The sequence below is a fragment of the Oreochromis aureus genome, linkage group 1 (assembly GCF_013358895.1).
Source record: "Oreochromis aureus strain Israel breed Guangdong linkage group 1, ZZ_aureus, whole genome shotgun sequence".
In the NCBI taxonomy this organism is placed as follows: Eukaryota; Metazoa; Chordata; class Actinopteri; order Cichliformes; family Cichlidae; genus Oreochromis; species Oreochromis aureus.
Window position 1 is genome coordinate 41,137,504 of NC_052942.1, and position 14,474 is coordinate 41,151,977.

General features: G+C 45.6%; 3 protein-coding genes across 5 annotated transcripts; 1 reads left to right on the plus strand and 2 right to left on the minus strand.

Annotated features, from left to right (window-relative positions):
* Positions 1-1,440: 1,440 nt before the first annotated feature.
* Positions 1,441-2,882, minus strand: LOC116330672 (protein C19orf12-like). Its single transcript, XM_031753081.2, has 3 exons — positions 2,770-2,882; positions 2,479-2,660; positions 1,441-1,847 (listed from the first exon to the last, which is right to left on the minus strand). Exons 2-3 carry the CDS (start codon positions 2,642-2,644, stop codon positions 1,612-1,614), a joined length of 402 nt encoding a protein of 133 aa, XP_031608941.1. The 5' UTR covers positions 2,645-2,660; positions 2,770-2,882; the 3' UTR covers positions 1,441-1,611.
* Positions 2,883-6,412: 3,530 nt separating this feature from the next.
* Positions 6,413-9,991, minus strand: LOC116330670 (protein C19orf12 homolog). 3 transcript variants are annotated; one of them, XM_031753079.2, is made up of 3 exons: positions 9,734-9,991; positions 8,147-8,333; positions 6,413-7,146 (listed from the first exon to the last, which is right to left on the minus strand). In XM_031753079.2, the coding sequence occupies exons 2-3, from the start codon at positions 8,304-8,306 to the stop codon at positions 6,881-6,883; spliced, it is 426 nt and encodes a 141-aa protein (XP_031608939.1). In that variant the 5' UTR covers positions 8,307-8,333; positions 9,734-9,991; the 3' UTR covers positions 6,413-6,880. The 3 variants fall into 3 exon arrangements, with proteins under 3 accessions (XP_031608939.1, XP_039470128.1, XP_039470129.1); XM_039614194.1 differs by lacking the exon at positions 9,734-9,991 and adding an exon at positions 9,381-9,546; XM_039614195.1 differs by lacking the exon at positions 9,734-9,991 and adding an exon at positions 8,769-8,987.
* A 2,660-nt stretch (positions 9,992-12,651) lies between these two features.
* On the plus strand, positions 12,652-14,474 carry si:ch211-260e23.9. Its single transcript, XM_031753077.2, has 4 exons — positions 12,652-12,803; positions 13,348-13,490; positions 13,566-13,725; positions 13,842-14,474. The coding sequence occupies exons 1-4, from the start codon at positions 12,739-12,741 to the stop codon at positions 14,068-14,070; spliced, it is 597 nt and encodes a 198-aa protein (XP_031608937.1). The 5' UTR covers positions 12,652-12,738; the 3' UTR covers positions 14,071-14,474.

Sequence of the window (14,474 nt, forward strand, 5' to 3'; positions counted from 1 at the left end):
GTGCATTTAGGTGACCATGATGAGAGAGACAGAGTCTGGCTGGTAGTTCTCGCTGCACTCTACCGTTAGCGTCTCCTTTCAGTCCAGGATAGACGAATGTCACCGAGCAGTGACTAAGTTTGTGGTCAAAGGCTTGGACCCGTGTGCCACAGCAGATGCCCCGATTTTCGGTAAGTGAATGTGTTTAATTGTAGGCAGGGACATTACTGGATATTCTTGTGTAATTGCTACAGAATAATTTATGTTATACTTTGTTATTGCTACAGAAGAATATTTATTTTATTGTTTTACATTGACAATTTTTTTTTCCTGGGGACCCTGTGACACCCCATTGAAGAGTCAGTGAGGCTGTGGATCTCTTAAGATCTCACTGTTGGGTTTGTAAGGCCATGTTACTCCTAAATTTCTATCTTGTTCAAAGAGAAGATATAAAACAAAGTTCTAAGCTAATCGACCTTAGTGTTCTCCTTTTTTAAAAAGAATCGATAAGAGAATCAATAAAGAATCGAATCGTTAAACAGAATTGAAAATGGAATCGGAATCGTGAAAATCTTATCAATACCCATCCCTAGACCCAAAAATGACAGGAAGGTAGGGGGAGGAGCTAAAAGCGCTTCTTTCAGATGCAGTGAGCTGAGTGGTTGCACTGAGGCCCAGGATCAGATACAGACTGTGAATCGGAGCTTAAATGAGCAGAATGGATTACCTTTAAATGTTCCATTTAATGTAAAAACCTGAAGAACAAGTTCAGATACTTCTACGTATTCTCAGTCAGTGCGTAGTGTAATAGTACAGAGAGATTGCAGACCTCAGAATGGACATCCCGTCTTCTCTCTGGTTTCACACTGAAGTTTTTGCAGGATTCATGTCCTGGTTTCTGCTGGACTGGTCTGATTGCATCTCACACTCTCAGTGTCTCACTGAAACACAAGCTTTTCTGCTTCATCTTGTTCACACGCTTCCTTTCATTTCACTTCAGCCCAAACATTCAGCTCAGATCTCGTGTATCACCTCGAAATTCTTAAGATTTCACGGGAAACCTGAAGCTCTTTATCAGCTTTACTTTTAACTCCACCCTTTGGTTACACCTGGTCTGACCTTTCAGCTTCATTCAAACAACTTTAACATCTGAGTTTGTTGAATGTGGGTAAGCTGGTCATGTGCTGCGTGTGGATTTTACACTCGGTTTTTTTTCCATAAACGTGCTGCTGATGTTCCTCAGCTGCACCTTCTGACGTTTCTTTTTCTTCCAAACCCAAAAAGGCGAGCAGGGAGCTAAAGATGAACATGCTGGAGGAAACTGATGTCCGACATTTAGGAGCTGTTGGTCTGAGAAAACCGGCTGCCAACTTCAAGTATAATTCTCCATATTTTACATTTGCACAGTATGTGGGGTACTTTATTCAGGATAATGAAATCATTTGTAAGGACACAAAAATGTTCAGCAGTTTTTTTCTTTTATTTGAATCAGAGTGACGAAATACATTGACTTTCTACTCCGGCACAGATTATCTCTAATTTATGTTTGTAACTGAGAAATACATCTGACTGTGTTTGTCTATCATGAAGGCCAACACACACACAGAGTCATAAATGATAAGACGCCTGTTCTCACATTAACATTCTGATTAACAAATTGATAATTGTCCTCTTGAGATCATAATTTCCCATTACTGCAGCAATGAGCTGCTCTGCATTTTCCCATGTCACCCCACGTTCTTGTAAATGTCGCCTGATTGCGTTGAAGAGGTCTCTCCTCTGGTCATCAGTCATCTCCTTCAGGATCTCAGGCACAGACTTGAACTTTTTACTGGTCAGCCAGCTGCAGAGGCCACCAATGGCTCCACCTAGGAGACACAGAGGAGAGGGTGAATGGAAAGTCAGAAACAGGTTTGGTATCCAATCCTGTTTCCACAAAAAGGTCAAGTGTTTGAATTATCCCAAATAAAAACAATCAGAAGACACGGCTGAGGATTTTTATCTGTTTAATAATAGATTTATATTTACTGTGAACAAGTTTCATGAAAGCCAAAGAAAATGATCTGATTTATGGTTTTGTCCCTGTATGTGTTTCTCCTCCATGTTATCTGAACAGTTTAATATCACCATGGAAACAATGACTTTATTTTGTTTTTATTTTCTTAGTATCACCCACTGTAGGAACAGTTCCCTCTTATCTGGAACGTTGGTAAATGGACTGGCTCTTATATAGCGCTTTTCTACTCTTCTGAGCACTCAAAGCGCTTTACACAACTTGTGATTTCACCCAAGCACATTTTCCCTAGGTGCTTTCTAACTAACATTCACACACATTCATACTCCGATGGATGCATCGGAGAGCAATTTGGGGTTAATATCTTGCCCAAGGATATTCGGCATGCAGACTAGGGGAAGCCAGGAATCGAACCACCAACCTTCCGATCAGTAGATGACCTGCTCTACCACCTGAGCTACAGCCACCCACATTCATTCACTCACCAACAGCAAACCCCACAGGTCCAATGAGAGCCCCGCATACTAATGTGCATCCTCCCGTCACAACTGCTCCTTTGAGGAGGCTCGTCCAGGTGTTTCTCAGCTCTCTCTCTACATCAGGTGATAATGCATGAATCAGTTTTTTGAGATCTTTATTGTTCGCTTCCATCTTCTTGATGAATCTCCTGTAAGAGAAAAAATATGATAACTGATCACAGAGAAGTCAAACTAAAACAGAATACACATCCATATTAATGCAGCTGGAGGCAACATGAATAAGAATAAATGTCTTACCTTGCTGTCCTGAGTGTGTGAGCTGATAATCTGCTGTGCACAGAAACACTGACCTGAGCATCCCGCTTCCACTTTATATCAAGATGTCTGTGCGGTGGGTGGGTTGGAATTGGCTGTTTGCACTTTCACTTCTTTCCAGGTTTCATTATTACCTGGTGCAGCAGTGCAGAGGAACACAGAGATCCTGAACCCTGAAGCTCACCTACACATAAGTATGAACTTTGGACTTTTACAGTGCAGGGCCAGAAACGCTCCTGTACTATTAATTTGTCATTTTAACCTCCCAAGACCTCCTAAGATGTGGACACTAGGTTAATATAAACTCATTCACCATATTAGCAGCCTGGTTTCATTTCTTCAGAACGGTACTGGACTGGTTTGTCCCGTTTTACTCGTACAAACCAAACCGGACCCTTAACACCGGAACAACTGTCACATGTTAGGAATTTTCACTTTCAATGTGAAACGATATTTCACATCAGCCGACACCTTTGGTTGGATACTTCTTTAGCTTTATACGCACACTTGTCTTTCAGGACTGGTTTTAATGATGTCACAGTGTAGATTCCAGGTGCAGCAGTGCAGAGGAACACCTGAGATCCTGAACCCTGAAGTTCACCTACACATAAATATGGACTTTGGACTTTTACAGTGCAGGGGAAGAAAAGCTCCCGTAGTATTAATTTGTCATTATATTGTTGTGTCATAACAGCAAAGCTGACCAAGAACTTTTCAGTGCCAGGTAAATCATTCCTATAGTTTAAATGAGCCGCACTGACAGAAGCAGGGATTGGTGCTTTGTAGCCTGTGAGGCAGGATCAGGACAGGTGTGCCCACCTGTTGGTGCCATACTCTACACTAGAGGTCGGCAACATGGGGCTCCGACCCCCTCTTTAGTCTTTATACTGCGGCTCCGTGGATTGGGAAAATAAATTGTAAAATTATTAAGCTTAAGTGTATTTTATTTATGTTAGTTCTTTTTTAACTTGTAGTTCTAAATTGGAAGATTATCATGATCTTGAAATATAAAAATAAAATGATATTTTATTACTTTTCATCACTCAAAATAAGAGTCACACTCCTGGAAGCCGGTATACCTGCCGAAACGCCGTGCATTTATCGAGACTTTCAACCCCAGGTGGGCCAAGTATGGAGAAATGTAAAAAAAGAAAAATATCTGAAGAAGATTTAATGATGCCTGGGCAGATTTATTTGCATTTACTTCTGAGAGAGCGGCCTACCAGTATGCCTAATTTGTGGATTGTCGATCTTCGGATCCACATACATATTTGAGCAGCTAATCTCCACCATGAACTATGATAAAAACAAAAACCGCTCATGCCTCACAGACAACAGCTTACAGTCCTGCGTAAAGATGAAGTGACTTCGTACAGCCCCGGTCTGCAGACGCTGTGTGGAGAGGTTCAGGAGCAGGAGTCCCGTTGTACCACGGCAGACCCGACGGTGTTTGCATGAACACGCTTTACAGCTTCTCTTTATTGACCCCTTTCCACACACGGCTGCTGTACACATGCAGCTGGCTTTCCAGCACACAGCCCGACACATAACACAACAGCAGAGAGAGCACAGACTTTAAGGCGGGGAGGCGTGATTACGGATGACGCTCAGGTGCGACCACCTCTCCTGCAGCGGCACTGCAGGCCACGCCCTGCCATACACATTAACCAGGTAAAATAAATATTTTTGCAGATATTTTGCGAATATTTATTATTCATTTTTTAGGAGCATAGTGCTTTTTTCCAATTATTTTTAAAATTCAGGTCAAGGCTCTACATGCTCCGAAAGCCCAAAGACGATATAAGGATCAGTTTTTGTTTGCTACATGAATAATTTAAGTTCAGCTTTTTAATTCGTTTAAAAGAGACCTTCAAATGGATGTTTTTATTTTTTGTTATAATTTTTTAAGAGTTCAAAATGTGTTCATTACATAAATAAAATTTCATTTTCTTTGTAGCCTTTCATAGATTTAATGAACACACTATAGTTGTTTATACAAAGCATAAAAGTAAAAAACAATGTGTGCAGTGTTATCTTCATTTTAGATGTCAAAAAGTATTTGCGGCTCCCAGTGTTTTCCTTTCCGTGCAAACCGGGTCCAAATGGCTCTTTGGGTCTTAAAGGTTGCTGACCCCTGCTCTACACCCTTCTGCTGCTGATCATTGTGCTGTTCACCTTTAGCCGTGATAACCTTTAAGATATGTGGTCCAGTATTAAAGATGAAAAGTCCATAAATATCTTTGTTGGGTCCATGTGACACTAATTCTCTGCAAACACCTACAAGAGCGTCTTCTGTGCTCTTCCCTCTTTTCTGTGCAAACTGACGTGGTCCCAGTTTACCTTTCACCTCACTAAGAACACGATCTATTCTTTAAAGGTCTTGATTACAATGGACGTGTTTTTGGTACAGGAACTTATGAGGACGCCCGGGCTCTGAGACCAGTGTGGACCATATGAGATTTGGAACTGGTGTCTAAAGCCAAAGCTAAGCTCTTTCCTACACTCTCTTTCAATCCTACCAGTTAATCCATCAGGCCTAGCTGCTTCTGTAATACTGACCTTTCTAAAGGTTCCTCCCTGCTCGGACACAAGCTGCTCCCTAATGTAGCTCTGTTATCTATTGAAGTCAATATTCTAGCTGCACGGCTTCATAGGAAGCAAGTCAGCTGAAAACATCTGGAGCACCAGCAACAGGACGAAGCAGAGCCAGGACTGCTGCCCTCCTCAGCTCACAGACCATCACAGGCTGATGTTAAAGAAGAGGAAACAACGAGCTGTCCCACTTTACAGATGTGTCGCTGCCATCAGATTTTCTCATTTTAAACATTTGATATGTTTTCTATGTTCTACTCGGAATAAAATCTGAGTTTATGAGATTTAGTAGGTACCAATAACAGCTCAATCTGATTGCTGATTTGGTGAAAATTGGGTCGAAGTCAACCAAATATGAAGATCAGTAAAAACTTTATATTACCCACATTTTTTATGGATTGTCATCAAATTTCACAACAATATACTAGGCCTTCCTCGAGAAGCACGAGTACCTAGATTGACCTTAAAGGCCAAGGTCAATATTGACCTTTCAATTCAATGTTATTTATACAGATCACAGCAACAGTCACCTCAAGTTGCTTTATATCAGGGGTAGGCTACTCCAGGCCTCAAGTGCTGGTGTCCTGGAGGTTTTAGATGTGTCCATGATCCATCACAGCTGATTTAAAGGGCTAAATGACTCCTTGGCATTTCTTGAAGTTCTCCAGAGGCCTGGTAATGAACTAATCATTTGATTCAGGTGTGTTGACCCAGGGTGCAATTTAAAACCTGCAGGACACCGGCCCTCGAGGCCTGGAGTTGCCTACCCCTGCTTTATATTGTAAGGTAGACCCTACAATAATACATACAGAGAAAACCCCAACAATCATATGACCCCCTATGAGCAAGCACTTTGGCGACAGTGGGAAGGAAAAACTCCCTTTTAACAGGAAGAAACTTCCGGCAGAACCAGGCTCAGGGAGGGGCGGGGCCATCTGCTGCGACTGGTTGGGGTGAGAGAAGGAAGACAGGATAAAGACATGCTGTGGAAGAGAGACAGAGATTAAATAAGTAGTATGAGAAATACGTCATGTGAAAGGCGACGTAGAGAGCTGTACAACACAGTTTTTAATTTTTCCAACGCAACATCCTGCAGTGTCACAATGATGTCATAACACGCTGTAGTAAAAACATGATAAAACATCAGAGTTGTAGTACCAGCCCCCGCCTTCGGGGGGAGTTTAATCATTTTACAGCGAACCAACTGAGGTCGTCACTGAGCTGTCAGTCATCAAAGCTGGTGAACAAATATTAAATGAAAAGCTTGAAAGGTTTGTTTATTTGAAATCTGAGAGCAGGAGCACTTTAAAAACACCCTGATGCAGAGTGTGGGAATGAGCAGATTTTCTAATCCAGATTAAATTACACGCTGGTCCCATTCAGGGATTAAAAAAGCCAAAGTAACAAAGACATCAGTGCTGCACAAACATTACTGAGAACTTCGTCTGTGTGAGCTGTGAGACGTCCAAGTTCAAAGGTCAAGTCCACGTGGAGCCATCCCTCAGTCCTTGTAGCGCACCTCGGCTCTCAGCTCCTTGGTGACGTAGCTAATTAAGGCGGCGGCGACCTGCTGCTGGAGGGTGGAGTTCCCCATCACGAGCGAGACGAGCTGGGCCGCGTCCGTCCAGTCCAGGTTCCCCAAGACGGCCATGATGGACTCGTAGAGCTGCCTCTGCTGCGGGGGAGGCAGCTCCATCAGGATCTGAGGCAGAGGTCTGAACTGCCCGCTGGTCAGCCAGCTGCCCAGGAGACCGCCGACGGCGCCACCTGGCAGAGACGCAGAAGAAGAACACAAGCGCATCAGAGCTTCCACACACAGGCGCGAACAAGCTGAAGTAAAAGCTGTGGCCGAGGTCAGCGACAGCGCACACGGACGTCCAACTTTAAACGTCTAAAGCTTTAAACCTTTGAGAGGACTTTAATCAGATTTACTGATGAGTCTACCCAGGCTGTTTATATCAGTACATTTATTGATCTCTTATATTTATATCGATGATGGAAAAGTTAAGATCAGAGCGTTCTAAGGCGTGTGCTTTCAGGGAAGTCCAGGATCTTTTTAAATCAAGCAATCAGTAAGAAATAAAGACATTTCAACAGACTGCGTGTGAGCACACTGAAGGCCTGAGACGAGATAAAGCCTCCTGGTGGACACGTGTGCCGTAAACTTGTGACTTCCTTGTTGAATTAGTTTCAGAAAACTTGACCTCTGACCTTGACCTCTTATCAAATGAGATGTTAGTAGACGCACCTGTGCTGTGAATTTCAAACTCTGCGTCGCCTCGTTCTCAAGTTATCAGATTTACAAACTTTGGTGACAAAAGTGCATCTGTGTTTCCATGAATGGTAAACGATCTAATTCAGTGTGTGGTTAAAAATAATCGTCACAGAGTGAATCAGGTAAACTCGTTCATGTTAAAACGCCAGAGGCATTTCAAGATGGCTGCTGTGTGGGGAGGACTTTGCTGGTCCAGGTTACTGAGGCTGCCCGGGTGACGATCACTGCAGCAGCAAAAGCCTCCAAACTTCTTCTTACCTGCAGTTACTGTAGAGGACTCGAGCCTGCCGTGTTTACTGCCTTCTACCACAAAATCCTCACAGTACAGCGTATTATTACTCCTGACAGCTGTGGTAAACACACGGGCCTCAGTCACAGAGGTTTAAACTGACAAACTCAAACCCAGCGTCCTCCTCAGGCTTCTGCTGTTTCCTTTTTATCTCCTTTGCTGAATCAGCAGATTTAATTCCTCCTTCTTCTTCTTTTACTTACCGACAGCAATCCCCGGAGGTCCGCCGAGCAGCCCGCCCACAAACGCAGATCCTCCCGCCACCATCGCCCCTTTGGTGGAGTTCTTCACGGCGACCTTGATCTCCTCGTGAGCCGATACTTCACAGCACAAACGCATGACGTCATCCATCCGGGCGGGCATCTCTGCGGACTCTACGTGGTGTCTTTCCTGAAAACAAGGTTCAAAAATGAAGACGAGCGTCCTACGATGCATTTGTAGTTAAGTAGTTATTCCTTACACAGCGAAGCACACCTGGGACAGGTGAGCTGTCAGCGTCACAGTTTCACAGGTAAATCTGCTGTTAGCGTGTCGAGCTCCAGCACAGCTGTCAGACATCTTTAAATGCATTTCTGTGTTTTTGTTGCATCATTGATGTAACAGTGTGTGAGCTCTCTGAGAGAGGCAGCGGTGACTAACGTCACACACAGCGTGTTACAGTAACACACGCGTGTGCGACACGAGGTCACGCGTGTACTGACTCTGTGTCTTCGGCCGAACCGGAGCAAAAATGTTGGAGGTGAAAGTTTTCACCCGGAGATAGCGGACCTTCCTCCGGGTCATTTAAAAATCACCGTCACTCATTTCATGTGAGCAGCTGCTCACCTTCACAGTGCTGCGGGTGGGTCACCGGGTGGGTCACCTTCACAGTGCTGGGGGTGTGGGTCACCTGCACCGGGTGTGGGTCAGTAGGTGAGATGAATAAGAACAAAGTCATATCTGCGACCACACAGACCACCCAACCCGAGCCTACGCTGCTCAGCGGAGGGTTACGATTTTTCTTGCTGCTCCCTTTACGGTCCGAATCGTCCGCCTCCACCTCACCCTATCCCAGCATCCACCTGTGCCAAATGTAAGTGCAGCTGTATGATGACGCATAAATATAAATAACATACAGTAAAAATGCAGCACGTCTCTTTCTGACCTCACGGGGAAATCAGGTCTGACTCTAAAATAAAAACCAGTTTCAACTTCAGTTTTTTCATCAGCTGCTGACTGTGACACGTAAAAAAAGAAAAGTGATATTCAGCAGAGTGTCTGTACTCGGATCGTTCATCCACCTTCAACCTGTTTGCATAAAACTGTCACACGCGTGAGGCACAGAAAGGACCAAAGTTTGGTTTCACTTTTACTTTCCAACACAGCCTGAAACCAACAGACGGACTATAATCGTTATAATCACTTGAATAAACCACATCCACGGCCCTGCTGCTTTACCTTTCCTGTTTCTTAGAGGGACTGTCAGTGCTCCGGATTCAGGACAGGGCTCCGTGTAAACACGTCGGGCACAATCACAGCAGTTAGACTTAAATTAGACGGTTTCTGAGCGGAGTTTGGTGGGACGGGCTCGGCAGTGACCGGCAAACAAAAAGTAAATACAGAGTCAGGACATAAACTGAGTGAACACCACAGCTGCTCTCTGTCTGATTCATAGAGTCGGATAATCTAATCCGGTTGGATTAAACTGCGAACTCGGGACTTTTTTACCGACCACTCAGACTCGTTCCCCTCTCTGTGTGAGGCTGCAGAGGTGAAAGGTCACACAGCTGATCGGGACACATTCTGCTTACCTTCAGTCCGTCACTGTCCGCAAACTGTGGAAACTCTGCACATCCACTCTGACAACTTCCTGCTCTGCAGATCAGGGAGTGAGGAAACAAACGAGCCTGTTTGATTCTTCTTGGCTGAACTCAAACCGGAGAAACGGAGAGAAGATGGTCCGGTCTGACGGTCCGCTCAGGATCTCACATTAAAACACTCACGCTCTAATCTCACTCTACTTTTATTTAACGAACGCATGCGCACAAAGTTAGATACGCTCAAAGGGCACATGCGCACTAAACAAGCCGGAGACCGGAGAAACTTCAAACTAAGTTTCTACACGGAGAGTTCTGATTGGTCACTGATGCTCGCTACGTCACCGAAGCCACCATATTGGTCGCTTTAATTAAAAAACTAAATTCTTTCTTCATGTTTTACAGCTGAAAGTCACCTCGGTTCATTTCCAACATTCTGCAGCGTGTTGTATTCATTTCTGTAATCCTGTATGGATTTAGATTGTTTTGATATTGTGGTTTAAGTATATTGTTCATTGTGTTGCTCATATATTGTGTGTTTTACATTGTTGTGCTTGAGAGACCGGAACCAAACTCCTTGTATGTGTTTGTGCATCTACTTGGCCAATAAATGTGATTGTGATTCATCTCAGTCATCAGAAGGTTCTTCTGAGATGATTGCTGCAGAAACCTGCAGTGTGTCACAGTGCTGTCTGTCTTAATCACAACATCTGGGCAGTGCGTGCGTCACAGAGAGAGAGTCCACCATCACAGGATCAAATGACTACAGGTCTGTCTCCATGACGTCTCAGGTCAAAGACCGGTGCTGATCCACCTGAAGGACCTCACAGAGCCCCCGCTGGACCCCCTGCAGTTTGCTCACCAGGCACACGGTCGGCCGAGGATGCGGTCAGCATGGGTCTGCACTTCATTCCGTTTCACCACGACCAGCCTTGGCTCTTCAGCTTGGTCTTCAACACCATCGTCCCACTGCGCCTGCCTGCACCCGTCAGTGCATCACTGGCTTTCTGACGGACAGCAGCAGGTAAAGCTGAGGAGCATCACCTCCCACACACAGACCAGCAGCTCTGGCCTCCCTCAGCGGTCTGTTCTCTCCCCGCTGCTCTTGTAAATATGCTCTTAAATATGTAAAAATTGTGTATGTTTCTGTTCTGTGTCTTGTGTACTGTTTGTTTGTATGTGTGTCTTTCTTGCTGCTGTTACACCCAAATTTCCCCTTGTGGGACAATTAAAGGATTATTCTATTCTATTCTATTCTATTCTATTCTATTCTATTCTATTGTCCCTCTGCACTGTTGACTGCACCTCAGGAGAGCCATCTGTGAAACTCCTGAAGTTCGTGGAGGACACGATGATGAGTCCGTGTGCAGACAGGAGGTGGAGCAGCTGATCCACCGGTGCAGTCAGAACACTTCATTCATGCTCAGCTCTAGTTTGTTTCTCAAGACCTTTTGTAACTTGTATTTTTCTAACGTTTTGTGTTCCCCTTCATTATATATGCCTTAATCATGTAATGCCTATTAAAAATGTTTCTTTTTGAAAGCAAAGTGAACTTGTTTTTGTAAGTTGCCAAGTAAAGATGTGGGGGGTGGGGCTGAGCCTATCCCAGCTACCACAGGGCGAGAGGCGGGTACAGCCTGGACCGGTCAGCAGCCTGACGCATGTGCTGGATTGGGTCTTGCCTGGTGTGATAGACCCCAGCCTCTATAGATCTTGTGCTCATGATTAGTGCCTCTGCTGTCTTTCAGTCCAGCTTTGGTAGGATTTCTGGATGTCAGCCGCCTCCTCTATCTGCTGGTGGTACACATGGTGCAGGGGCCTGTCCTCCCATGATGGTTCCTCCTCTTTCTTGGGTTTCTGCTGCCTGAGGTATTCACTGAGCACAGGGTCGGTTGGAGCCATCTGAGTTTGACTTTCATTGGTTCAGTTTCTTTTATAATGTAAATGAGAAAAGTGAGAAAGTGAGTTTATTATTAAAATCTGTTTGATTTTGGATCCCAAAGATTTGCTCGTACAGCCCTCACTCTGTCCTTCACATTTTACTTTATTAAATATTATTACATGATAATTAATTATCTGCTTGTTTTTCTTATCGTATTCATTCTGTTTAGCTTTTACCTGTTTGTTTGGTCAGATTTTATGTTACTGAACTTCAGACCAGAGGACTTTTCTGTCTTTTATGTTTGACTTATTTTTTTTTCCCTGCTGAATCGAAGGAAAAATTACGTAAATCGAACCTCGCTGGCCTCACCTGCAGTACCTGCAGCTGCCACCAGGGGACGTCGCCCCCTGTTTTAATAAATCTCTGAAGCGTTTGTTTCATTGAAGCTGCGTCCCATACACGCCCCGGGTGGGGTGAATGTGGGACTCGGGACCTTGTGGCTGTAACAAACATTCATATCTGATCCTGCGTCTGAATCCTGTTTGTATTGTTTCCTCTCTGCGAGCACAGGGACTGTTTAACCTCCTCACATCCTTCTAATATCACAGAGCCCGGTCCAAACACCCCGGCACAGCGAGCTGGAGCAGCCTCCGTGTCAATCACTGACGTGTTTACATTTATTCTGTTGTCATCTTTATTCTTTTGTTCTCGCTTTCTTCCTATAATTACTTCCTGTTACGTAACCCTGCCACAAAGACGTTCTTCCCTGTTTAAAATCAGCCGCTCCGCTGACGTTACACTCATCCGTGTTTGTGATTAGTCAGATGCTGTCAGCCCCGCCTAGCCTCGCTGAGCGCGCGGGTTAATCCAGCGAGGTGATAACCTGCTTCCGGTGACCTCTGACCCTGACCGGCACGCTCCCGATACCTGAGGAGTGACCTCAGGACCGCCGGGGCCTGCCCGGCTGAACTCGGCTCAGTGCGAGGATAGGTTCAGGGGGCGGGTCTTTGTTTGTTTACGTGTGATGCAGTGAGATACGCTCCGCCTGATTGGGTGGATTTTGGTGACGTTTGAGGGGGCGGGGGAGGAGCCTGTGTGTGAGATAAACAACCTGTGGATGAAAACAAGCACAGAGAGAACCGGAAGCTTCAGAGCAGCGAAAACATCAACTTATCGGAGCAGGTGGGTCTGAATCTTTATTTACACTCACGCGTGACCTTTGACCTGCACGCGGTTAGTGTTAGAGCCTCTGTTCCGCCGTACCTGAGCACGGGCAGGGGTGCTTGTTCCAGCAGGAGGTACACGGAGTCCTGCCGAGGTCTGCTTTACACACACACAGGCGTGTGTGTGAGTGTGTGCACTTCTGTGCAGTTGCGTTTCACGCACAGATGTTTCTGTAAACATGATGAGGCTGAGGGTCACGTGATGAAGAGCTGCTATTACTGTGCTCTGAATTAAATCCGCACGAAGCAGATAGCTGGAGTCAACAGACGTGAGCAGGACAAACACACACAGTAAAGTAAAGTTTTATTATTTTAAGATCTTACAAACTGCTGTTGAACATTAATGTGGACACAGGAGGAGGAGGTGAAAGGTCACGACCCGACTTCCTGTCTTTGTGGAACATCATCTGGGTTCAGGCTGCTCGGGTTTCTGAGGCTTCGGCGTCATAAGGGAAGTTTTTACCTGTGATGATCTCACCTGTGTGCTGCTCTTTATCCACAAGTGCTGTCAGAAACGTCGGAATGATCGGAAAGATTCTTTCTCAGCTTCTCGGGAATGCCAGCGAGGACCTGGAGTCAGCAGGAGCAGAACACGAGAAGCTGCTGGAGTTCGAGGACGAGGGCTGGGTCATCGTTAACCTGCCAGGTGAGAAAGTCAACCTGCTTCAGGTGTTCACGCCGTGGCGCCGATGGTTCTAAAACATCTTTGATCCTCATGCAGAGGACGGGCTCCTGTCGGCTCCAGACGCGGACCTCCTCGAGAACCTGCTGATCGAACACCCGAGCATGTCCGTCTACCAGATGAGACGCGGGATGGGTGGAGCCGAGGAGGAGGAGGAGGAGGAGGAGGAGCCGGGCTCTGACGAAGAGGAAACCTCAAGGTTATGATGCTGACGACACTTTCATTCAGATAATCTGAAACCAGTTTTACAAACACAGAAGAGGACAGCAGGGCAGGTGGGCGGGGTTTATAACGTGGCTTCCTGTGTCTCTCCAGGCCTGTGGTGGTAAGGCGGCACGTATCCTGGCGTCTCGCTGCCTGGGGGCTCCCTCTGGCTTTCAACGTCCAGCTGCCGGCGGCGCAGCGTGCCAGGAGTCGTGCCGAATGCAGGAAGCTGAGCCGCGGCGCCCTTCGCAGGCAGAACCTCGCCAAGACACGCTTCTGCCCCGCAGAGCGGCGCTACGGACACTTCAAGCAGCCCTGCCAGCGTCTCTACAACTACTGACTCCAATAGCGGCGCCGCTCAGGCTTCACCTCACTGTTACATCACATGACATTCACCACTTCCTGTGCAGTAAAGCCATCAAACAGCTGAAAGAACCACACGTGTTTTTCATTCTTCTGTAAACTTTATTATCAGCAGGGCGAGCGCGGCGCCTCGCGGCACAACAGTCACTGATGTCAGAGCTTCGTGCTCTGTCGCCGCGTTTAAATCTGTCATTTTGGCGGCTTCGCTCTTCTTCTGCGTGTTAAAGTGTGTGATGAGTTGACCTCTTGACCTTTGCAGCATTCCTGCTGCTTTTCTTTTTATTTGACACAAATGTGAGATTTTAATTTGTTTTTATTTGTGTGTATTTATAAAATCTAAAAAAAAAAACCAAGTAAATAAAGTTTTTGAGATTTTCTAAA